The sequence below is a fragment of the Rattus norvegicus genome, chromosome 14 (genome assembly GCF_021556685.1).
Source record: "Rattus norvegicus strain SHRSP/BbbUtx chromosome 14, alternate assembly SHRSP_T2T, whole genome shotgun sequence".
In the NCBI taxonomy this organism is placed as follows: domain Eukaryota; kingdom Metazoa; phylum Chordata; class Mammalia; order Rodentia; family Muridae; genus Rattus; species Rattus norvegicus.
Window position 1 is genome coordinate 80,227,298 of NC_141547.1, and position 26,275 is coordinate 80,253,572.

Below are 26,275 nucleotides of genomic sequence, written 5' to 3' on the forward strand. Positions count from 1 at the left end.
TGCCTCAGTCCACACAGAGCTATGATTTTCAATGGAAAGTGGTTCCTGTCCACTCCTTCAGTGCCAGAGAACATCGCATTTCAACTCATGGGTGCTGCAGTCAAGAGAATTGGAGACACCCAGGCACACAGAGTTTTACGAGACACGGACTTCCCGTGGGAGGTCTATGCCTCCCTTCCGACTGCTCCCTGGCTATGTCTCCTCCTAGCTTCAGACTCTGCTGAGGCTTCAGGACAGCTTTCTTCCTAGGACTGGTCCTGCAACCTCCCATCTCTTCGCCCCACAAATAGCAAAAGCCAATGGCAGGGATCCTGCTGCAATCAGAGATGCAGTCAGTAAGGGGGCCTGATGCTTACCCAGGTAGCTTCTCCCCTGCAGGAATCATACCATTCTCAATCTCACCATCTCATTGCTCAAACTGCCACCTGACCTCGGGAGCATTATAACCAGCAAGCCAGGCATGGCAAGACTAGGGCTGAGCATCAACAAACAAACAAACAAACAGGCTATGGAGATGGTTTAGCCTCCATGGTAAAGCGCTTGCCTTGCAAAGTTCTCAAGTTTGCAAAGGACTCAAGTTTGTTTTAAAGCCAGGGATGTTGACCTGTTAAGACCCTGATTGGGAGGTAAAGAAAGCAGATCCCTAGAGCCTGAAGCTGTTGGGCAGTGAGAATCTCTCGCAATGCATGAGGAGAGGCACCCAGGGATGTCCTTCAGTCTCCACATACAAGGACACACATCAGCACCTACACCTGCACATGCACAAAAGAAATACAAAGCATGAAGCTAGTCTTAAATTGGAATTAACGCATGCGTGTGTGTGTGTGTGTGTGTGTGTGTGTGTGTGTGTGTGTGTGCTGAGATGGACCCAGTTTTGCACATGCTAGGCAACTGCTAAACAAAGACTCTATCACTGGGCTATAATCACAACCCTGAGTTACTTTTTGATCAATATTTCTCTTTTAAACACTTGGTTCTCTTTGACAACCACTGGACACTTTACCTCTTGGCATAGCACAACATGGTGAGAATGCTTGCTGCCACAGGACTAGGACTTAAGACAGGCTAAGGAGATAGAGACAGAGAGACAGAGACAGAGAGAGTGCCATGGCTTCCAAATAGGGCATGGGCATACTCACACTGCATACTCCAAGGCTTAACACAGAGCAGCCCTCACTTTCAGCTCCCAGGAGGTCTGCAGATCCACTCCTGTCTGCCCTCTACCAGACTGGAGTCCCAGCTCATCCCATTTACTCTGCCAGATGACCTCACTCTTCTCACCAGGCTGCCTCTGGAGGAGAAGAACACTGGGCATATAAAGAAGAGACTCCAATGCACCCTAAGGGCAGCCTGCAGCTGCTTCCTCAGACCTGCTCCAAGGCCCGCTTTCCCTCTCATCAACTCTCCTCATTCCCTTCTTCCCTAGAATTGAGATCAGCCTGTCCAGACCACTCCCACTGCCTCTCTGGCCTGCATCTCACCCACCCTCTCAAGCATACCTGCAAAATCGGACCTAGCTATGTCCACGCCTCCTCAGGTCCACACAGAGCAGCCACCATGCAACCAACTTAAAGATGGAAAAAATGATTTATGTTTACAATTTCAGAGGTTTAAGTTCATGGACAACAGATGCAATTTTTTTTCTAGATCAGTGAGAGAGAACAAATGGCAGAGGGGTATGGAAGAGTGAAGCTATTCACTTTACATTGGCCAGCAAGGAGAAAGAGTGAGAGAAAAAGCAAGAGAGCCAAAATGGAGTGCAAGCAAGAGACACCAAGACTGAGACAGAGAGGGAAGGAGGGAGGGAAGGAGGAAGAGAGGGACAGACAGAAGGAAAAACAAACAACTCCTAAGGATCCACCCAACAAGTGATAGTGACTGGATCCTCCAGCTAAGCCCCACCTACTACAGCTAAGCCACACACACTTTGACAAAGTTCCACCCACCATGGCTAAGTCACACCCACTAAAGATCCTAGCACCTCTTAAACTAGCACCAAGCACCAAGACAGGAATAAAAATCTTCAACCCATGAGCGCTAAGCCCCACCTACTACAGCTAAGCCACACACACTTTGACAAAGTTCCACCCACCATGGCTAAGTCACACCCACTAAAGATCCTAGCACCTCTTAAACTAGCACCAAGCACCAAGACAGGAATAAAAATCTTCAACCCATGAGCTTGAGGGTACATTTCAGACTCAAACCATACCTAAAAATGGTTAAAATGGCAAGTTTCATCATGTGCATTTTCCCACAATAAAAATTTTAAATATAGATTTTTTTCTTGTCTTGGCCCTTTGTATTTCCACAAACATTTTATAAAAATAATCTTATTCAGTAAACACCTGCTGGAATTTTGATTAAAACCGCACTGAACCACAATAGCATAGAGTAACGCAGACGGTTTTTACGTTAGGTGACACAAATCAAGCACATCAAGGCAATGCACGATGAACTCTCTGTGAAGCCTGAAACGCCTGACTGCATAGAACAGAGGCAGGAGAGGCTACCAGAGGCTCAGTCGATTCAGGGACAAAGCTGGAGTGCAGCTAAAGGACACAACTCTGCCCTTAGGAATAAGTGTGTGTGTGTGTGTGTGTGTGTGTGTGTGTATGTGTGTGTGTGTGTGTGTGTGTGTGTGTGTGTGTGTGTGTGTGTACGCACCAGAGCACACATGTGGAGGTCAGAGGATCTCTCCTTCCACTAGATGGGTCTCAGGGATTAAACTCAGATTTCCCAGCTGGGCAGCGAGCATCTTTAAGAACTTCTGAGCTATCTTGCTGACCAGGGTGTTTTCTTAAACTACATGATGATCCACAGCAGACTGTACTCTTAAAAATTATCAAGAAATCTGATGTTCAATGTTCTTAACACACACACACACACACACACACACAAATCACTATATGGGGTTACATATGATATTGATTAACACCTCAAAACATGATGTTGCACATGATAAATAAATACAGCCTTATGTCAAATCAAACTTGAAAAAGAATGCATTGCACTGAATCACAGACCCTTTTCTAGCTGTGTTCACAGCGGACTTTTGTATGTGGCCATGTATCCAGCAACCTGGCTAATCCACTCATTACTCTCAGTAACTGGCCATCACTTAGGATTTTCTGTTATAACTTTTATTACTTGAGAATACTAACATTTCCATTTATTTTTTTGGCAAGCATTTCGCATGTCTGTCGTTTTTATCTCCTGTGTGTGTCAATAATATCAGTAAAATTTAAATGGAAAGAAGCAGACACCGTGCCTTGTCTTAGGAAAGCTTCGTGTGATGTGTGCCACGCCATGCCACACCACACCATGGGCCATTCTGAGAACTCTGTGGGACCTTGGGTGCTCCTTTTCATTCTTATATTGTTAACTTTTGCTCACCATATATGGACAATGAACTATACCAAATGCCTTTCCTGCCTGTTTAGATAATATGTAAGTTTGCCCTATTTTGTTAATGTGGTAAGTCACACTCTAGGGGGAGGGAGGATTAAAATTTTAAATATTAAACAATGTATCCCTAAAATAAAAATTGCTGCACTCAGATTGCTAATACGTGCTTACTATTCTCACATATAGTATTAGCCAATCTTCTAAACTTTCTCCTCAGAGTTTTTAGTTTGCACTCATAAAGCAGTTGAGAGTAAAGCACTCCCTTTATCTACTGTTAGATTACCTGCTGCTCTAACCTTGATTACTGCCCTGCTTCTGCTTCCTGTGATCCTGTTCTATGGCTCTTGTCCGACCTGAGATGACGTTCCAGTTCCACTCTCCTTGTTGCACACTGTTGGGGCTGGGGAGACAGCCCGATCTATGCAGGCCTGTCCACAAGCATGGAGACCTGAGTTCAGATTACCAGCACCTACATAATGGCTGGGCACAGGGCTACACAACTTCAGTCCCTGTGCTCGGCGGGCAGAGACAAGATCCTTGGGGCTCACCGGCCAGCCAGCACCAAGTCACTGGCAGAATCAATGAGCTACAGTTTCAGTGAGAAAACTCGCCTCAAATATAAAGTGAAGGCAGATCAAGAAAGACACCAGATGCCAACCTCTGACTTCCATCTGCATGCACATGTGCATACAGTCACATGAACATTTAATACATCCCCCACACATACACACACACAAAACAATAAAAAATAAAAAGACACTATATGAAAGTTAAATTACTAATCCCTTGTTGGAGCTTTGTGTCACTGTGAGAGAACTACTCTGGAGAGAGATTACTTGAGGCAGTTGCAGAGGACTGCAGTTCATCCTGGGGATGGAGTGGTTGAGATTCATGGTGGCAGTAATGTGTGTCAGAGGCTGTTTACATGGCAGTAAGCCAAGAATGAAAGCACAGAGTTAGAACCAAGGCAGGTATAACCTTAAAAGAGCCACACCTAGGCCCTAACTTCTGCCTTTAACAGTTCCCCAAAGTAGTGCTAGCAGCTAAGGACCAAGCATTCAAAACACAAGCCTATGGGGGACATTCCAGGTTCAAACCTAACAAGGTTTAGCCACAGCCTGCATGTCTAGGCAAGTGGCATTCCCATCACTGTTCAGTTCGAAACACTTCGTAATATCCATGGGGATTTCTTCTTTGAACTGGATGAGTTAGCAAGGAATGGTTCACTGAGCTGACAGGTGCTGCTGTTTCTAGTCTGCCTGCAGTGAGGCAAGACCCGGTTGTGCACCCTTTGTCACTCACTCTTCTGAGACTTGCGTTATGGCCCAGCATGTGCTCACCTTTGCAACCTTCCATGAAGACGTGATGAGAAAGCCCAAGGCACCAAGTCACAGCAATGGAGAAAGAGCCTACTGTGTCCAGAGGGGCTGAGCACAGTGAAAGTCAGCGGTGTAAGAGACAGGATGAAGTTCATCCCTACAGTCGGAGGGTAGGCAGGCAGAGGCCTCCAGAGACCCAGGTAGGAGACACAATGCTTGGCTCCAGAGCTCTTCCCTCACAGGGCAGAGCAAGGTGTTCCTGGGAGCCAGCTGGTCGGAATACCAAGGGTATTGCTTAATCAATACAGAAGAAATCAAGGTAGATGACCAGGAGGCCGAGTACAGACATGATTCTCTTAACTTGCAAACCTAAGCCACTTCTCAAACTGGGAATCACTAATTAAGGGAAAGATCAGGAGACAATCAAGAAGGTTCTAGGACACCAAGGCAAGTGGCATCAGCAGCAATGCCTCAGTTTTCCCTAGTGTTCAACTTGGCAAAATCTAGAATCACCTGGGAGATGGGTCTCTGGGCAGGCCTGTAGAGGACTACTGTGTTATTTGAAATTGATGTGGAGAACCTCATCTTTTTGTTTGTTTGGTTTTGGTTTTTGGAGACAGGGCTTCTTTGTGTAGCTTTGGCTGTCTGTGTCTGTCTCCTAAGTGCTGGGATCAAAGGCCTATGCCATGCCACTACTGCCTAACTGGGAACCCCATCTTAATCATGGGTGAGGCCACTCCCTGCAGAAGAGCGAGGTGTATAAAACTGAGAAAGCCAGTTGAGTACTACCATGACATGTTCATCACTCCCTGCTCTGTGACAGCAGATTCAATGTGAGCAGCTGCTTTGAGCTCCTGCCACCGTGATTCCTCTGCTATGATGACCAAACCCTGCGCTGAGAGCCAGAACAAATCCTCCCTCCCTCCCTCCCTCACACTGCTCTTGCCAGGGCACTGGGAGAGCGTATGCGGGGACACAGGGAGAGCGTATGCGGGGACACAGGCAGCTGTTCTACACCAACATCAATGTCCCACACTGCCACAGGACAGTCAGAGAGAACTGAGTCCCGGATCACCACAACATTGCAGGGCTCATTAGACGATCAAGCAGCAGGTCCATGGGCCTTAGCCCCGCCCTGGAACCTGGGAGGGCAGGAGACAAACCTGCATTCAGGGCTACCCAGTAGCACAGTGGTCAGAAGTTGGATGTCCCCTCTCAGGAGACAAGTCACGAGCACACACCTCTTACCAATCACAAAGAAACAAAGGTCTGGGGGCTGGGGATTTAGCTCAGTGGTAGAGCGCTTACCTAGGAAGCGCAAGGCCCTGGGTTCGGTCCCCAGCTCCGAAAAAAAGAACCAAAAAAAAAAAAAAAAGAAACAAAGGTCTGGAGGCATGACTGGGCCCTCCTTTGGGAACATGGCTCAGACCCTCCTGCCTACAGTGTTCCCACCTCTGCCTCCTGCTGCTAAAAGTAGTTCCCAGTTAGGCTGGGCCAGGTGAACACAAAGTTTCTACATGGGACTAGGTCAGCTTCCAGGTATCGAACTGTACAGCATGAGTGTGATACTGGTCCTTTCCTGGGGTAAGCCCAGCAGCAATCTAGGAGAGACAGCGTGGACACACTTACCCAGGGAGGAGCAGGCTGCAGACCCCAGGTCACTCACAGCCAGGGAACCCACACCTAGGGCCACACAGGGAAGTGTTTGTAACCAGCGACTGAGGAGGACAGTGATGAGATGGTGATGCAAACGGGTCAGGACAGAGAGCCCAGAAAGATCAGACTGTGACATAGTAGCCTGGACACACTCATGTGTAAGAAGAAGCCCAGGTGAGACTATGCAAAGGATTGTGAGCAGGACAGGAGATGACACTGAAGATCTCAGCTAGAAGCACAGAAAGGGAAGGCCTCAAAAAGGCAGGAGTGACCAAAAACATGAAGACCCTGTCCCACATGACCGTATCCACCACTAAGCATCCTAGACCCCCAGCCAAGTCCTTCAAAGGACAAGGCCAGCCTCCGGCACCAGGCTGAGAGTACAGGACTGGAGAGTGTGGCACAGGAGCAGCACCACACATCATCTCATGTGGCAGGCTCAGTCCCAGCTGCCTCTTGACCACAGACAGCTGCTTGTCATGTGACCTCCAGTGAGTGAGCTGCTCACTATCTAGCTAATCAGGGCGATATCTGCTGCTCTACAGTAGCCCTGGTCACCAGGGTCAACTGACCCAAGGGCCATGGAGCCCACAGAGGTTTGGAGAATCTTCTAGCACACCTGTCCTCTGGAAGAGCAGTCAGTGCTCTTAACCACTGAGCCATCTTTCCAGCTCTAGCACAGCCATAGCAGCCAAGGCAAGTACACATGGATGGCGCCACAGCTCCCCAAGTGGCCTAGGTTATTTGTAGCTTATGCACTTTGAAATCTTCAGGGTAAACTCAGAAAGATTAAACAGGAGGCTACCTATGTGATGGAAAGCCACAGCTCCACTGACCTGTGGCCCAAGAAGTATTTCATAGCTGGTTGCATTTGGGCTTCCTAACTGTAAAAGGCGAAAGATTTATACGATCTGAAGAGAAACCAGAGTATGGGCTTCCTAACTGTAAAGTGGCCATATCAGTTAAGACACGCTGGCCTGGAACCCTCGTCCTTAGAAGGCTGTGGCAGAAAGGCTGTGAGTTCAAGGCCAATGGGTATGAAGACAACCCTCTTATCATCTCCTCTGAGGATAGGAGGGAGAGCGAATGGGTCAGGACAGAGTGCTGCCCTTACTTACTCCTAACTGCTGACAGCAGCAAGCCTCCAGTTGCTGGCCAGCAGAAGAGCACATTCATGAAGAAGAATGAAACAAAACAGTAGCCTAAACCTCTGCAGTGGCTTCTCAAACCACCAGGAACTAGATACACGCTCAGGGCTCAGATCCACTGAGGCCTCTTCTCGCACAAGCGCAGACACGAACACCCCTGGCAGAAAACCCCACCTGGAGGCAGGCTAACCGTAATCCACCCTTCTGGTGAGGCCCAGCAATGCCATAAGGGTCCTAAGGCTGGACCTGGCTTCACGGCCTCTGCCTGACACCTTTTTCTCTTCTGCACCCTTGGAACAGCTCTGCAGCAGGTCTTCACTGTCACCTCGCCACACGTGGAAGCAGTCATTGGGGACATGGAGGGACACCTGCCACTCAGCTCTTCCACTTACAGAAGCACCCTAGGACCAGCACACGTGTGCATGAGATGTACGTGAGAACATTTACACAGCTTCTTCAGAGCGTCTGTCAAGACAGGAGTTCATAACGCTATGCCACATGAAACTACAGCATACACCTGAGGGAAAACGGGCTGCATTTAGATGGGTTAGAACACAGCATGGAGTACAACTGTGTCTGCAGAATTAGAAATGAAGTCAGCAACATGATCTGTGGGTGCCAAGGACTCAGAGAGGGAACAGGAAGAGCACAGAGGACCCTGGGGAACTGCTGCAGTTCTGACTTGTGTGCCCATACACAGAGGACACCCTCCCGTCATTGCTGCTGCACTGTCACTAGCAATGCACCCACAGTGCCCACTGGCTGTGACATGTACTCAACCCTCACATGGTGACAACCAGTGCACCACCATCAAGACTATTCTTAAAATAAAGAATAAAATAAAATCTATTCTTAAAATGACCTTTGATCTAGGATGACCAGGCTTTAGGAAGGGCAGGGGACAGTCCTACTTCAATTGTCCCAAAGGATTAAACATACTCCCTTCTGATCAGGGCTCCCCAGTGTGGGGACTCAGGTACTTTGAGATAGGAAAACTACAGCCATGTGCCCTGGAAGCTCCTGCTGAGGGGAGAGTCCAATGGGCTCCCAGCAGGGCAGGTACAACTCTCTGGAGGGGAACAATGGAAAATTAGTGGCCAGAGCTCACAGTGGTCAGCAAGGATAATCCACCTACCTCGAGATCATCAAGGGAGCGCGTGAGGCTGAATCTCCTAGATCGTCCAAAGGATCTGCGAGCTGAAGTGCGCTGAGAAGTCTGGGCCAGGGCAACTCCCCGCCCCAATTTGGAACTCTAAATACAAAGAAAAAGATGTGTTAGGTTACCCTCCTGGGAAGAGACTATCAGTTCTGTCCTTTTTGCTCCACTGAAGGAAGAGCCAAGACCAGTAGCCCTGTGGGAGGTTCACTTGAAGTCACTGTTTGGTATACTTTAATTAAAATATTTATCACAAAATATGCAAAAAATTGCAGGAGTCTCCCGAGGATCTTTAGCTATCTGTTGTTAGCTACCAACTGTGTGCCCTAGGTGATAAGGCCCACCCTGCTTTCCCACCGCATACAGACAGCCTGTTCCAGGGAAGGACTGATAGTGTATGAGGTCTTCATTTGCCTGTGCTCTGTGACATCTTAGATTGCTTTAAGAAGCCAAGAACACCCTAGCCAGTGTCTGAGGATCATTCCAGCAAAAAGCTTGTGTTTCTTCCTCCAGGAAATGACAAGGTCGTGCTGCTATTTCCTCCCAATTCAAACACCCACCCCTGAGAGGCTTAGAAGACTTAGGCAGCTAACAGAGTGAGTATGACTTGGGAAGCTAACAGAACCAGGTCTATAGTCTGGAGAGATGGCCCAGCAGTTAGGAGCATTTGCTGCTTTTCCATAGGACCCAAGTCTGAATCCTAGCACCCACAAAAGGTGGATCACAACAGTCTATGACTCTGGTTCTAGGGGCTAGGATACCTTCCTCTGGCTTCTTGTGGCACCCACACACATGGCATACACATACACATTTTACAAAAGGGAGGGGGAGGCACCACCCAAGCAGACAGGTAGGCTGGCTTGGACAGCTTAGAAAGTTGAAAGGACTCACAAAGCCTCCCCGGTGAAAGCAGTGAGCTATAGTGAAGTGAGGAACTCTCAAGATACAGCTTTCATGAGTTCCCACTCATACTGGAAAGAGCTTGGCAGTGATGCAAGTGCCTAACAATGCCACGGTCCTGTAGCATCCCCCAGCAATACTCTCAGCACACTCACTAGTTCAGAGCTGGCCCTACACCACTCAGGCTCCCCACAGAGAAAGCACATGGAAGACAGTGTTCAGACATGACGTTCAGCTGCACAATTTACCACCATTCCTCGGCAGTGCTAAGAATGAACACCAGTGTTGGCAGCCATCACCCATATCCAGCATTTACTCACCATCCCACGTGGAAACTGTCCCCTGTCTGTTCTCCTGTCTGATAATGACCACTCAGGGGACTCGTGTAAGCAGAATTACTACATCCTCATCTTTCTGTAGCTGGCTTGACTCTTTGGCTATACTACCCTCAAGGCTCATTCATGCTGTAGGGCATGTCAAGATGTCTTCCCTTTCCAGGGCTGACGTCCACTGTCTGAAGAAGCTACATTTTTTTCTTCTATTCTTCCATCCATGGACACTTAGGCTGCCCCCATGCCTTAGCTGCTTGAATAATACAACTATAAACCCCAGTGTGCAAACATCTGTTCCAGTCTCTGCTGATTTCTTGGCTTTTCTCCCAGGCCCCTGTTTTTTGTTTGTTTGGTTTGGTTTTCTGGTTTGGTTTCTTTGGAACAGGGTTTGCCTGGGTAGCCCTGGCTGTCCTGGTACTCACTCTGTAGACCAGGCTGGCCTTTAACTCAGAAAGCTGCCTTCCTGTGCTTCCCAAGTGCTGGGATTAAAAGCGTGCACCACCACCATCCGGCTAGTCTCTGCTTTCAATCCTTCTGGCTATACCAGAAGTGAAATGGCTCGATCATATGGTGATTCTACCTAAAAGAATTTTAAGGACATGCCACACTATTCCACTGTGGATTTCCGCCAACGGTGCACACAGCTCTAATTCACAACTGGACCTGGTACTTTCCAATTTTGACAGTGGTCGTCCCAAGGGGCTGAGGTGTGCTATGCTGTGGTTTTGAGAACCACCTGCCTAGTGACCAGCATTAAGGGGTTAAACATTTTCTCATGTGCTTTTGGCATATGAGTATCTTCTTTGAAAAGATGTCATCTCGAGTCCTTTTGTTTAAATCAGGTTTTTACTTTTCTGATACTGTGCTGTGGTGTCCATATGTGCTGGACCTAAGTTCTGTCTTGGGTTCTGTTTGGGCATTCTCTCCATCTGAAGGTCATTTTCTCATGTTGCTGATTTTCTTCAACTAAGCACAAGGTTTGCATTTTGAGATAATATAATTTTTGCACTCCCCCCCACCTTTGTTGCCTATGTTGTTAGACTTAAAGTTGTTACTCCCAAAGTCTCAACCCCAGACTACAGGCCCCAGTAGAGCAGGAACTTAAGTCTATCCTGGTAGTGCCTATCTCTGTCCTCCCAGTGCCAGGGACAAATCAAGTGTTCACTCAGTCTTACTGAGCAGATGCTGAACAGGAGGTGGGCTGGAAACAGAGACCAGATCATCTGAAGGTTCTTCCAGATGTGACACAGGAGTCTGACAGTATTTGGAACTGACAGGTTTGCTTCTCCTGGCATGTCACTCAGGGCACCCATAAGGCATTTCAGTGGAAAGAATTCTGTGTGTCAAGCAGTTGACTTGGTATGGGAGGACAGGGCAGGCAAGGAGGTCCTAGGATGTCTTAAAGGAGGAGGGGGATGCTTCACACTGAAGCTCCTAGGAAGGACCACAGAGGTAAGACTCAGACTTCAGGGCCACACAGAATCTCTGAGGGGAAGAAGTGAGGCCAATGAGCTGGGAAGCCCTGAGCTGGACTCTAGGAATGGAGGGAAAAGATCTCTGCGATAAGAGTTACTATAGTGACGCCCCTGTCCTGCAGGTTCACTCTAAGGCCCCTGGAGGCAAAGCCTGACAGTACATGGCTGCAGAGCAAGAAGAGGGTGCAGACCCACTCTTCAGATCACAGAAGGTCTTAGGCTGGGGGTTCAGCTAGAACCGGGGTACTGGTTAATGTGTTACCACAAAGCTAAATGAAGAATCCAAACCCCAAGATCAAAACCACTTTAGAACCAAGCTCTGTCAAACAAAACAAAACTGGACATGTATAGCTGTGCTGTGGTCTGGGTCTGTGTTCTGTGTTTATGTGCATGTGCGCATATGCACATGTATGTGCATGCATGCAGAGGTCAGAGGGCGAATTCAGGTGTCACTTCTCAGGCGTCCTCTACCTTTTTGCTGAGACAATGTGCTGATTAGTTTTATATTGACTTGAGCCAAGTTAGAGTCACTTTGGAAAAGGAACCTCAGTTGAGAAAATGCCTCCCCTACCCCCTGACTAGCCTTAGGGCTTGTCTGTGGTACAGTTTCCTGGTTGAGTGTTGACTGTGGGTGGATCCAGCTCACTGGATGCAGTACCATCCTGGACTCTTGGTCCTAGCTGCTATAAGAAAGAAGGCTGAGCAAGCTATAAGAGTGCCCCTCTATGGACCCTGCTTCAATTCCTCACACCAGGTTTCTGCCTTGACTCCCTTTGATGATGGAGTGTGAGCTGAGTGTTGTTAGCCAGAATAAACTCTTCCATCAAGTTGCTTTTGATCACGGTCTCATCACAGCCACAGAAACCCTAATTGAGACAGACAGGTCCGTCATAGGCCTAGGCTGACTGGCCAAGGAGCCCTGCAGTGTGTTACCTCCGTGCCCATCACTGCTAGAACTGAATTCTGGGGATCTGCAGTGCTTTACCAAATGAGGCCTCCCTTCCGCCCGTTAGTATGTTTCCTGCAGACATTGCTGAAGAAACCACTGGTCATTGTGAATCACCTTTCTGAGGAGAGAGGTCCAGGTCTTCTACTCAAGAAAGAAAGGACAACTACACAGGACAAGAAGTCATCAGTTTAGCAAATATCTAAGAGCCAAACATCTGTCAGGCAAGGCCAAGCATCTTTAAAGATGGCAACAAAGTATACATTGCCACGCCAAGGGAGAGAAGGGACTGAGGAAACAAACCACACAGCCTTAAAGTCAAAAGGCAAAGAGCAAAAGGAGGCCTGGTGCTTTCAGGAGCCCCAGACTCACCCCTCCTCCCACTCCATGGATGGACATATCTGCAGATTCACTCACATGCTAACAGAAGGATCTCAAATAGGACTGGGAAAGAGATCCACCTACTTGCCTCCGTCACAGAAATGGAAAAGTTTAAATGAAAGAGAGTGCTGACTTGGACAAGGCTGGTGTCACTGGAATAGCCTGACTGCTTTGCTGATATTGTTTAATAAAAGAACCCAGGGCTGGGGATGTACCTGAGGTGTGGAGCCCTTGCCCAGCATATGAAGGTCCTGGGTTTAATTCCTAGATGGAGGCTAACACAGGAAAAGGGGAGAAAAAGCCCAGTGTAATGGCTCACACCTTTAATCCCAGAACTCAGAGGCAGAGGCAGGCAGACCTCCAAGTTGGAGGCCAGCCCTGTGTACAAAGTGAGTTTCAGGACAGTCAGGGCTATTACACAGAGAAACCCTATCTCAAATAACCAAAGGAAGGAAAGAAAGGGAGGAAAGAAAAAAGAGAAGGAAGGAGAAAAACTATTAATTTGATATAATACAATTAATTTTATAAGACAAAAAATGTTACTAAAACGAAAGACAATGAGAAAAGGGAAAAGTTACAGTAGAGTCTCATAAACACAGATTTTAAAAACTTATAAAAATATTAGCAAGCCAAATCCACTAGCATATGAAAAGCTCATTGTGCTGAGCTAGGTTATCTTGGGAATGCAGATGTGGTCTAATATTTGAAAATCTAATGAAGAGGAGGAAGCCCACACAATCCGATGTATGCAGAACACTCAGAAAGAAAAGCTAAGCTAGAACACCCATTGGAGTGTTCACATTAACAAAGGAAGAAACGAAACTTTCCAAACTCAGACAGCTGCATTAAAAAAGAAAGCTATATAAGAAAAACAAAAAACAACCCTCAACTCTCATGTTTCACCAGAGGTGGCATTTACAATTATGATGGTATTGTTAATAATAGCAACAAATTACATAAAACAGCTAGGAATGACTCTAATGAAGCAATAAGCCTATTAAAGACACTTAGGAAGGTAACTGCCAAAGTTTGTTGGGAGAGAGGGGGAAAAAAACAAGAAGAGGCTGATGGATGGCTCAGTAAGTAAAGATCTTGCTGCCACCAAGCCTGACATCCTGAGTTTGGTCCCTAGAACACACATGGAGGATTGGAGAGAACAACTTCCCTGGCAAACTGTCTTCTGACGTCCACATATGTGCTCTGGTATACAAGTGGACACACACACACACGCACGCGCGCGCGCGAGCGCGCGCGCGAGTGGCTGGGAGAGGGTTTGGTAAATAGGGTGCTTGCTGAGTGAGCCTGAGGACGGACTGAGTTTGGATCCCTGACACTCACAACCACGCATAACTCCAGATCCAGGGGATACAAATGCCTGCATTCATGTGCACACACCCACACACAAATACATACACATAGTTTAACATAGTAAAATGAATCTTTAAAAAAATAAGCTGGGGGTTGGGGATTTAGCTCAGTGGTAGAGCGCTTGCCTAGCAAGCGCAAGGCCCTGGGTTCGGTCCTCAGCTCCGAAAAAAAGAAACAAACAAAAAAAAAAAGCTGGCCAGGCAGTGGTGGCACACACCCTTAATCCCAGCACTCAGGAGGCAGAGGCAGACAGATCTCTATGAATTTGAGGCTAGTCTGGTCTGCAAGCCTTGGGTTCAGTGAGAAACCCTGGCCTCAAAAACATATGGTAGAGAAGCTATTAACTTCCTCTTTTACCAAGACCCATCAACACAGGCCACATTCTCATGAAGACTGTGAAGAAGGCGGCCCGGGTCATCATCAAGAAGTACTCCATGTGCCTGGGTAATGACTTCCACACCAACAAGCGCATGTGTGAGGAGATCATCATCATCCCCAGCAAGGAACTTCGGAACAAGATAGTCGGCTATGTCACGCATCTGATGAGGCAGACTCAGAGAGGTCCTGTGAGAGGCATCTCCATCAAGTTGCAGGAAGAAGAGAGAACGAGGAGAGATAACTATGTTCCTGAGGTCTCAGTCCTAGATCAGGAGATCACTAAGGTAGAGCCTGACACCAAGGAAATGCTGAAACTTCTGGACTTTGGCAGTCTCTCCAACCTCCAGGTCACTCAGCCTACGGTTGGGATGAATTTCAAAACACCATGTGGAGCTGTTTAGTCTGTTATGCCATATTTTCAACAAAAGAAAACAAAAAGACAGCTCAGTATCAACCCCTCTACATATACACAAACAATACTATCTCACGTGCATGGACGTATCCATGCATATACATCCCCCCCCACACACACACACTTGCATGCACACATTAAAAGTTAACTCTAAAAAGACTGTGGAAGAGAAGGAAATCTGACCTTACAGTAGTAGATTTTACTACTTACAACAAAGATTATACATATGGTTACATGCAGGCTAGGGACTTCTAGGTATTCCAAAACACACGAAGGAAGTAAAAGGCTGGGGTGGGAGTGGGTACCTGTGTGGTCACAGGGTAAGGAGCCAGAATCTATAGTCCTGCTGACCCAGAACAGACAACTTAGCAGAAAAACCACAGGCTGAAGTACCAGCAAGAAACAACTTTTTTTTAAATCATATTTGATAGCAGCTTTTTTATTGGTTACAAAACCTAAGCCCACATACAAAATTAGGAACATGCTTAGATGCCTCTTTTGAAAGAACATTTTAGCCTTTTTTTAAAAACTGAGCTTTTTAAAAAATAAAAACAATGCAATTTTAAAACACTGTTTTGAAAACTTAAAAGTGCAACAATAAACTTAGTTCCCTTTATCTGCGAAGTGGTGTGATTCCAATTCCCACCAAATCAAGCAGACGCAGAGTCCGTACTACTCGATGCTAACGTTACTCAAAGGTTAGTGTGCATTTAAGACGCAAGAGGAAATAGGAATCACCACAGTACAGCCCGATTTTAATCTCAATGTGTATAAATTTTAAAGGGTAATGTCAAGTTAAGTAGGAAGAGTTTTATCTTATATCTGAAATGGATACAAGCGTATGTTTAAACGGCAAGATTTTTACTTGCTAGAGAGTCTGTTTTAGTATAGTAGTTTGGTCTCTGATTATTTATAGGTTTTATAAATTTTAGAATCAATTTCTCTTTAAGGTGGCTCAGATTTTCAACTCTTGTGCACATAAAATTGAGTTGAAGTTCACTGTGCCTTTTTTCTTTACCCAAATTTTGAATTAAAGCTTCATATGGTGACTGCATCCTGTTCAAACACTTGTCTACCTTTTGAAACTGTGTAGAGTTCACTAAAAGGGGGAGTAACAAAGTCAGAATGAATTACGGTCACACACTTTGGTGAAACCCTTAAAGTCAAAATCTTCTTGATATTGTGAATTGTCTGCCTTCCAGTTTACTTTCTTCTGGATTCTCCCCACTTCACTGACAGTTGCCTTTAAATGTTTGCCCACATTAAGTAAACAGCTTTCATAATGAAGGGAACCCAAGCATAATCACCGTGAGCCACTGCTGCAAGGGCTAGAGAGTCACGGTCAAGAAGCCCAAGCACAGCTAGACACGGACAAGAATGCGCACATGGATTAGTACTGCTGTAACAGAGGGCTGGGGAGATGGTTCAGTTAGTGTATGCCAATCCTCCACATGGCTCAAGTTCACGTCCCAGCAGCCATGTCAGGCAGTTCACAACTGCCTGTAACCCCAGTTCTTGGGAATCCAAAACTCTCTTATGCCCTCTGTGGGCCCCAGGCACACATGTGGCCCAGATGTGTACACAGGCAAAACACTCATGCACAGAACACAATAAACCTTAGCAAACTAGGAATGGAACAGCTGTGACACATGTGCACAATGGGATGGCACACAGTGGGAAGGTGATCAAACTGCAGCTACCCAGAACATCACGGGGAAGCTCTGAAGCTGCACTGGGCTACTGTAAGCCCAGCAGTAAGTAGGCTCTTGTAAGACTTCTGCACACAGTGAAAGGGCAGGAATGCCCATGTTTGGGAAGCCAATCGCTCAGCTGGGGCTATTCCAGCAGGACTCTAAATAGTCTTCCTTCCTGGAAAGTAAACAGAGGACAGGGCCGCAGGCACACCCGTCTGCAGCCCTCCCACCTCCGGGGCCTCCACTGCAACCCACTTCCACCAACCCTCCCAGCAGCACCACCCAAAGGTCAGACACCATCCTGGAGACCGGCACTGTAAGGAGCTCTGATGCATTAATGGTGGTGGGGGCTACACAGAACACACATCTCCAGGAGTCACTACTTCACATAGGAATCCTGCTTCCTAGTCCATCCAAGACTTGGGGTGGGTACTGGGGGCAAGAGTCCCAGTTTATACAAGTGATGGTCAGATACCCTGCTCAGGGAGATAACACTATGGGGCCTTTCTAAGGTGTGGTCTTTGTTGAAAGTACCAGAAGAAAATATTTACATCTATTTTGAAACTTCCTCTCACCCAGGGAAAAACTACACAAATCTGTTTTGTTAGATAGAGAGCTCTCTGGACTTAGATCTCTGGTGAGCCTCTCATTGCTGGGACAAATGAAAGAGGAACTACAGCTTCCGCCTCCATGCCTCACTACTTCACAATGTCTGCTCTTTGGGAGGCAGGGTTTCTTGTAGCCCAGAGTAGCCCCAGCAGACTCACCTTATGGCCCTGAACTCCTGATCCGCCTGCCTCCATATTCTAAGGGCTGTTGAAAAGCCAGTTGCAGGTGGCTTTGTTCTTTTTAGAAGAATCTTTAGGGGTCAGCAGATGGCTTCCCATGGTACCTCAGAGCTCAATCCCCAATCTTTGTTAGGGGATAATCAACTCCAAAAGTTCTCGTGTGACCTCCAAGTGCATGCTATAGCATATATGTGCATGTGCTCAAGCCCTCTCTCCCTCTCTCCTTCTCTCCCTCTCTTCCTCCCCCACACGCATGCACGCACATATGCACACACATATGCACACACATATGCACACACATACACACATGCACACGCATACACACATATGCACACACGCACACACACATGATCATGATCATGATAGTAATCGATAAAATTAAAAAATTTAAAATAAGCTAAAATGTTTTTTTCTCTAAGGGAACTGTTATAGTTACTAAGTTCACGTTTCCATCATAAGAAATTGACACAAAATGAAAGTGTCATAGGTCTTCCCTGGCTCTCACTGGCCTCTCAGGTAACAGTTACCACCAGTCTGCTTGGTGTGTGTGAAGGACGGGTTGGAATAGGATGCAGGGTCTTACACATCAGGCAGGCATCCCACCACTGTACTGAATCTCAGCCTCCTTTTCCTTACTGATGGAGGCTCACTACACTGCCTAGACTGGCCTTGAACTCTAGCCTAATCAGCACTTGAATCTGGTATCCTCCTGTCTCGGCTCAAGAGTAACTGGATTAAAGGCCCACACTATCAAGACGGGCTCCCTCTATAACGTCCCATCTCTTGCATTAAGTATGTACATACTTGGACTAGCCAGCTGGTTCAGAGGGTAAAAGCTGGTACACAAGCTTAATAACCAGAATTCAAGCCTAGAACAATGGAAAAAGAGAACCAGCTCTCAAAAGCTGCTTTCTGACCACTACATGTGTGCTATAGCATGTGCATGCCTACCCATGCACACATACCCAATTAGTTTAAAAGCTTAAAAAAATATGGACAGTTAACAATGGCCTAAACCTTTAAAAAAAAGAAAGACATTGAAATATGCGTTTGTGTGACCTACTGCTTCCACTTGGCATGAGGAGCCCCTCATTAGTCTTGTACTCACGACTCACTGCCTACTCTCTTGAAACCACACCCCAGACCCCAGTGGCTAGAGCTCTACCTCCACCCCCAACTAACACATCTATGAACTCAGGCAAGCAAAAGGGTGAACCTGAAAATGAACACACATTGCATATAGTTCAGGTGATTCCAAGCCCGAGTGACATCCAATGCAAATACAATCTGTTTACAAAGAGTCGAGTCAGCTGATTTTCAGTCTGACCTGGGACTGCACCACATTAAGTCAGAGTTCCTCTCTGCTGTGTTTCACTGCCTGTCCCTCACAGCCCGGTGGATTGGCGGGAACATTCATGTAACTGCTGCTCTAAGTCTTCAGAGCGAGAGACACTGCTATCTTGTTCCTGTGCTCATCCCACTCCCAACATCACTCGCATGGCTGTCACTTGGCATATGTGGTGCTATCATTCACAACTCTGGACTAGTTATTCTAAGAGACAGACATGGCCTTGACCAATCCCAGGAGGGCACTGCCTATCATGGATTGCTCTGTGCTCCCCAATATCCACATGTTGAATCCTTAACCTAGAATCTTAGCACATAACTACACTTGGAGACAGGGCCTTGACAGCGGTACCAATCAACGGAGCTCACTGGGCAGGCTCTAATGCAATATGATGGGATACAGAGGAGATCACAGGGATGGCTCTGAAGCACATAGAGAAGACCATGTCTCCACTCAAAGCTGACGTCAAGAGGAGCCAGCCTGACCACCCAGGTCTGTGGAGAACACGCCTCCACAGCTCGCCTTCAACTCACACAGTCCTGTAGGAGCCTCTACATCCATAGAGGTACGCATGAGGTTTGGTCCCCAAGGAGACTCTTGGGCATCTCATGTCCCAGGGCAGTCCTTCCTACACACTATACACACAGTGAAAACACTTTTCTGACTCCTGGGACCAAAGAGAGGGGGTCAAACCTGCCTGGCCACCATAAAAGCCCAAACAAAGTGAGGAGCTTCTCAGTTCCAACCACCTGTCTCCAAGTCCTTTCAGCTATCCTTCCTTCACATAGGTGGAGGTGGGAGGGATCCATGTTCAGGGTGCATCTCCATGCTCACAAGCCCTACCCCCAGCTGTTCACTGGGAGTCCAGCAGCTGAGTAAGGAAGGTGAAGGCAAGTACACCCTGGCAGGAGAAGCCGTGGGCCATGGCAGTCCTGCTGTTAGGGGTATACAAACCTTGTGCTTCCTGACGACCTCTCTCAGCTGCCAGGCTCAAGCCCACAGTTTAGTGTTGTAGTAATGGCAAATAAAAAAGCCCTTCTAAAGGAGACAAGTGGCAAGCAGCACCTGAACATTTTAACAAGTATCCTCATAGGCAGATAGACCCCACACCTAACTTGAACTTCAAGCAACTTTGGGTGGAGTCAAGGCTCCTCCCTTCCCTACACCAGGCTGGCCCTCTGTTTCCTGATTAATCCTACTTTCACATTCAGCCAGTCAGGGCCCAGATGAGTCCTATAAACTTGGGCTTTAGCAAGAGGGAGCATTAGAACTCCATGGAGGAAGGGACGTGAGGGTTCTGCAGAGAACTTGGTGGGTCGGTGCAGACGGAGGGGACTTCTCTGCCTAGGTCTACATGTCACAGGTTGGATGCAGGCAGGAATTTATTCTGGCTTCTAGACAGAGAGACGAGAGCACCCAGTACTTCAGAGTCCTGCAGGCAGAGCTGCAGACACGGTCTTCTCACCAGCATCCCAAGGCCCTCGGGAGCTTTGAGCAGCTCCCTTCCCAGCTCTCAGCTAACTTCCTGCCGCTCTCCAGAACTCAAACTTGTTTCACTGAAATCCTGTGTGGCAGTCTGTTTTACCTCATTTAAAGTCACTCCCAAACTGACAACAGAGCAACTGGGATTTGTTGTCCCTGTCTGCTCTCCTGCCTGTCACTTCAACCTTACCAGGATGGGGACAGGAGACCATTTCCATCAACTGCCTAACTGGCTAAAATGCACTTGTCCCTGCTGCTCGCCACAGCTGCTTCTGGTCATAGGAATCTCCTCAAAGGAGCATCTGGCCAAGGCTTGCTCAAAAGAAAAGGCTAGGGAAGCAGTGTGTGAGGAGAGAAGGAGAGGAAACTACACCATATTCCTGGCAATCTAGAAAGAAGAGAACAAAGCTGGAGGCCAAGGCTGGAGAACTGACCACCTCAGGCATCTAAGATTTGACACTGCTGTCCCATCATGAGCCAGTCACAAAGCTAACCAGGAGGACATTTCATGGGCACATAACAAAGCATAGCTTCCACAGACTCCTCTTCAAGGAGGGCAATTAACAAAAAGAAGCAGATAAATAAGAACTACTCTGATTGCTCTGGAAGGGGGGGCACCCCCACCATGAAGCCTGCCTTCCAGGTACACTGGGCTGCTCTGTCTGGTATTGTACAGGAGGCTGGACATGGATAGAGGGTGCACAGGGACACTGTGCCATGCCAACATTAGGCACTAAGCCACCCTTCATGGCCAGCTTCTGTTCTTGCACCCTGGGCTTTGCAGATCACCCTGCTCCTACCCATATGTTTGACATTCAGTGCCGTCATAGAGGCACTGGAGGAGACATCCACATTAAAGTATCTATCCCTTCCAAGTGGTGAGAGTAAATCAGCGTTCAGTGACCTTGACAATATTTTTCTTATATTTTCAGTTGTGAACCTAACCTTTAATGGCTGAGCCATCTTTCTAGTCAGACAAAATTTCTCACAGGTAGAGCCACTACAGGCTGCTCCATCTCCCAGCCTCTCCATCCCAGGCCTCCTGTCAGTAAAGAACTGACCACCTGCTGCTCCTCACATCTCTCCCACTCTGCAGTGTACCTCACACTGCCTGGCCTCTTCCATGTCACTCTTCTAAGCCACACCCCCTTTCTGCATTCACTACCTTGTCTCCTAACTCAGTAGCTAGGGTCTTTCCTGAGCTTCCCCCATCCACACTAAGGCTCCCTGATCACATCACTGCAGCGTGTACTGTGTCCCCAACAGGTCCTGGCTGGTCTAGCTGCCTTCCAGCAAATGACCTAAGGCCACAATTGACAGGACAGAGTGAGGAGTGCTGGGAGACCCGACCACTGACTGTCTCCAGCCTCCAGCATTGCTCCCTCCCTTTCCAACTTCTTCTGTTCCTCTCATTTCCAGGCAGCTCAGCCCTCTGGCCTCCCTTTGTTTCTGACAAACCCCAAGCCCAGCATAGCTCTGTCCTTTATTTCCAGCTAAAATGTTAGGGCATAAACTGAACATGCTCAGAAGCATGAATCTTCTAACTCCGTAACATTATACTGAGCCTGACCAAGAATGCTTAGGAATGGGACAACATCCCCCACATGAATATCTCTGGGCACCTCGTTGGGAATGGTCCTCCTTCCCTCCTGAAGATGACAGACTTCCCACTCTATGCTGCACTGGCTCTGCTTATTTTGGCTTTCAGTTGCCAAGATGGGATCCTCTATACTCAGTTACAACCCTTCCTGCCAGAACAACCTGCTGCGATTGTGCTTTATAAAGTCAAAAGGAACTAGGGTGAAAACCAGTGTCACCCATAGCCATCAGGGGAGAGCACAGGGGCCACCCTTCCTTCTCTGATACAAATCACTAAAGCTTACCAGAATTCCAGGACAAATCCCTGCCAATGTGACAGTCACAGCCTTCGCTTTGCCCCCTGCTCTGACCAGCTTTTGGAGGGTTTTGGAGAAACTTTCCCACTGTTAAAACCAAAATTTGCACACACAGAGAAAAGGTGGTGTAAGTAAAGTGTCTCGTAGAGCAGCTCCTCAGAAACAAGGAGGGAAGTGCTGAGCCTTGCTGTGGCCAGCACACCCTGGTCTCAAACAGCACCATCCTCACTGAACAGAGCCCTGGAAGAAGGGGCTGGCTTTCTCCTCCCAGGCTCTAAACTTAGATCCCTGGGGGATAGGGACCACTGACAGGTCAGTTCTCTGAGACAGTGATGCTCAGCCAGCTCCATCAGCTGCAGGTGAGGAACCTAAGCCAGCCCAGGGATTTGTCAGGTAGGTCCCCAAAGTGAGCCAGCCCAGGGATTTGTCAGGTAGGTCCCCAAAGTGAGCCAGCCCACTGGACTTCTCCACATCTCACTTCAGACACTGCAACAGCAACTAAGGATCAGGAATAAAATGGGCTCCAAATAAGCTGTAGGAAAGGCATCCTCCAACCACCATCAGGGCCAGGGGTAGAGAGGGAGGAGCTAGAGGGAGGCCGGCCCTACCGAAGCTGGAAGAAATGACTTTCTTGCTGGACCTGCTGGAGAACAGCCCAAGGCCAGGGCTCAGACCAAGGCAGAGAGTGCAGAGCAAGCACAGCGCAGAACAGATTTGCCACAATAGCTTACAGAGGTCGAAAGGCCCTGGGAGTAAGCCAAGACTGAGTGGCAACTGGCCATGCTAGTGAAGCCATTCCTGAACTTCCTTCAGCTTACCTTTTTGTCCTCTTTGGTCTTTCTAACATTTCGATGGGGTCCAAATAGGTTTTGCATTCCGAAAGCCTTCCGAGACCAGTCCCTCTTCTGGGTACTCAGTGGGGCCTGAGCAAAGCTGCCCTCCACCCGGTATCGGTCTGCAGGAATCTTGCTCATGGGAGGGGGCAGTGTGCCACAGTTCACACTGGACCACCCGTCCGTAGAGTCTGTGTAAGACTCCTGGTCACTGGCATGTCCACACTGCCACTCTTGTAGCACATGGACAGGGAGCCACCTCTGGTTGAAACCACAGCTGGAACCTGTAGCACCCCTCTTGGAAGGGGGTATAGAACTCCTCAAGGTGGCTGGAGGGACCTCCATGTGAAAAACAGGCCCTGAATGCTTTGTTAAGTCCCAGAACCTGTCAGTGTTGGGGCTGGTTTCCAGTGGGGAGCCCGCCTCTGAGTCGTGGCAGAAAGTTCCATTCCAGGGTGCACTCCAAGGCTGTGAGCCTCTTCCACTTACACTCTCCCACCCCGGACTACTGCCCTGGCCATGCCTGCTCGAGCCCCCACCCAGGTCAACTACAAGCACCCTGTTGCTCTTCTCTTCCTGGTTGAAATTGCCAATGCCGCTGTCACTGTTGCTGCTGGTGCTATTATTCTGGTGGGCATCGGCATCCCCATCTAGAAAGGCACGGGCCCGCACACCCTCAATCAGTTCACCCATGTCTCGGTACAGAACGGAGATGAACTGAAGCACAGGGAGGGAAGATGCTGGGAATTCCAAACAGCCACTCGTGTCTGGATCTGCCGTGCATGCAAATCCAAATCTTCTCGCGATGCCTTGGTGGATCTTGTGATGAAATAAGTCTGGGTCCACCATGAAGACATGGCAGGATGTCCTCAGGGCACCTTCATCTTCCTGTGCCAAGCACCCATCATCATTGGTCTGCATGGTCACCAGCCCGAAGAACCGCCTGTCGTCTGGGCACACTGCACTGAACGCCAGCTTCTCGGCAGGGTACTCTGCCACCACACCAGCCCTGTCAGTGACCAGCTGCACACAGTCGTGCATGACCTTCATGGTCACTAGTGAGTGGATCTTCTGCTCAGCCCGCAGGCGGCGCATGCAGCCACGAATAGCCTGTAAACTGTCATGCTCCAGGTTGGAACTTGTGGAAGGGAGCTCGATGGAGCCCAAATAGCCCACAACCATGGCAACATTTAAAATACTTGCATCTAGTCCAAAGTCATCGTGATTGTCCAGCCCTACAGTGAACACAGAATCGTCATTGATAACCTTTGATATCTCTTCCTTGGAAAGCATGCTGGGATGTGGTGTACAGAGACTGTCCTGGCCAACATCAAGCCGCAAAGCAGCTGACTCTGACAAGGACCTCTGCTTCAGTTTCAGGGGCTCAGAGCCACTGGCACAAAGACTTGGGCTTTCAAAGATCATGTTGAAAATCCCACCAGACTGCACCTCTTCCACAACCCTCTCTGCCCTGTTTATACCCAAAGCCTTAGAGTCAAGTTTCGGCCTCAGCCAGCCTTTCCCCTCACACAGGCCGCCTTCTTCATCGCTGGAAGAGGGCTCCACATGGCTGCTGCCCTCGGAGATCACCATGCGCAGCACTCCAGAGCATTTCCCGATGAGTTTCACCACATCTTCATGTGAGGCTTTCTTCACATTGATTTCGTTGATGGCAAGTATCTGGTCCCCAGCCCGGAGGCCCACGAAATCTGCAGGGCTGCCCCTCATGACGCAGCTGAGCACACAGGGTGCCTGTCCTGACAGGGTGAAGCCGTAGCCAGCTCTGCCTCGGGCCACTTCCACACTCCGCACCCGAGGGGGCGCAGGGCCAGACTGCCGCTTCCCTGGCTCCCCAGCCCTGTACATCGTGGTGTACTGTCAAGGCTGGTCGCATGTCCCACTATTCCATAGACTCCATGTCTCAAGGAATGCACGATGCTACTGGGCTTTTTGTCTTGAAATGTTACCCTAAGGAGGAAATGCAAATACCTGGTTATTAAAGATCCTGTGTATCTAACCTTGACCGGTATTACCTGACTCTACAAGGTAACTGATAATGAAAAACCACAAGAGACTCTACAAGTCACCACATAAATGTCAAGGTGAAAGGAAACTAAACTTGATGGCTCTCACGCTGGGCTAAGAACCCTGCTATTGAAGCAGAGAGCTGCAGTCTCCTTCAGGGTTTCTGAAGAGGATGAGCAGCCTGGTGACCTCTGCATTCACCCTGAATGGAAAGCAGCTAAGGTGCAGGCCCAGGCTCCCCTGAAGACTCCCAGGACCTAGGCCTGTAGGTCCTCTGTGACGAATGGAGCCTGCTGCTGTCCTGCAGTCAAAGGCCTTGAAGATCACTACCCAACTCTTCTATCTGATCCCAAATCCCCTCTACAAAACGTCCTCCCATGTCCCATGACTCTCCCACAATTAATTTATTTTGAACGAAGTGCTATGCTAGGAAAACACGTAAGTATGAGACAACCTCAATCAATAAAACTATGGAGGTTGTCCAAGAGAAGAGATAAAAACAGCAATCGAGTGAAGCACAGCAATGCTGTGCTGACTTATTCCAGAGGGCATGACTTCATAAAGTACTGCTTGTCATTAAAATCCAGGCCTAAGAGTCTAGGGTATTTTTGTCTTTTTGGCTGTGAGCCTTAGCCTTTAATGGCTCCAGGCCCTTTTGGGTGTTTTTTAATCAGCTTTAAGAAAGTATAAGTGTACATACTTTAATCTAAAGAATATGGAGTCAGTAGAGGAAAATTCTGTGATTACCAGCTGCCACTAAATGAACTATAAACCTAAAAAAAGCTTTAAAAAAAAAAGACCCGTGTCAGGATCCCCGATGGTACCCAAGGCAGTGACCCACAGGACTCTCAGGCCTCAGCACAGAGGGACACCCAGACTAAGATTCATTACAATGAAGGGACTCAAGATAAAATCAGCAGAGAGAAAGATACACAGGGATGCAAAACAAAACAAAACAAAAACAGATGTGAGCTTCTAGAACCTTCTCCCAAGGAATCACATAAGACACCCATAAGTCCCTCCAGCAAGGAGCTGTGAGATCATGTGCATGTGAAATTTCTAAGCAGAGACTCTGAGTCCAGGGTTGTCACTGGGGGTCAGTCACGCTGCTATCCTCTGTACAGTACTCTATAAAACCTCCAGAGTTCCAAAAGAAAAGCAGTATGGACATAAACCACATTGTCTACACAGCCAGCAGAAGCACAAAGACTCTTTCCCACCAGTGGAGGCCTATGCCCATCCCAGCATGCAGGCACCTGTTGGACAGGTATCTAATGTTGTGAGAACTCTACTGCTTAAGACTCTTTCAAGATGATCTTTAAAAAGAATAC

The 26,275-nt window shown here is 48.0% G+C and overlaps 1 protein-coding gene and 1 pseudogene across 3 annotated transcripts in view; one reads left to right on the forward strand and one right to left on the reverse strand.

Moving 5' to 3' along the window:
- Rgs12 (regulator of G-protein signaling 12) overlaps positions 1–26,275 on the reverse strand; it is a 94,016-nt gene that overhangs the window by 53,495 nt on the left and 14,246 nt on the right. For all 3 annotated transcript variants that reach the window (XM_087584164.1, XM_087584165.1, NM_019339.2), the window contains 2 exon segments: positions 22,905–24,887; positions 8,667–8,783 (listed from right to left, as the gene is read on the reverse strand). In XM_087584164.1, the coding sequence (XP_087440290.1) occupies positions 8,667–8,783; positions 22,905–24,785 (1,998 nt within the window). In that variant the 5' untranslated portion in view covers positions 24,786–24,887.
- Rps17l4 (ribosomal protein S17 like 4) lies at positions 14,470–14,868 on the forward strand (annotated as a pseudogene).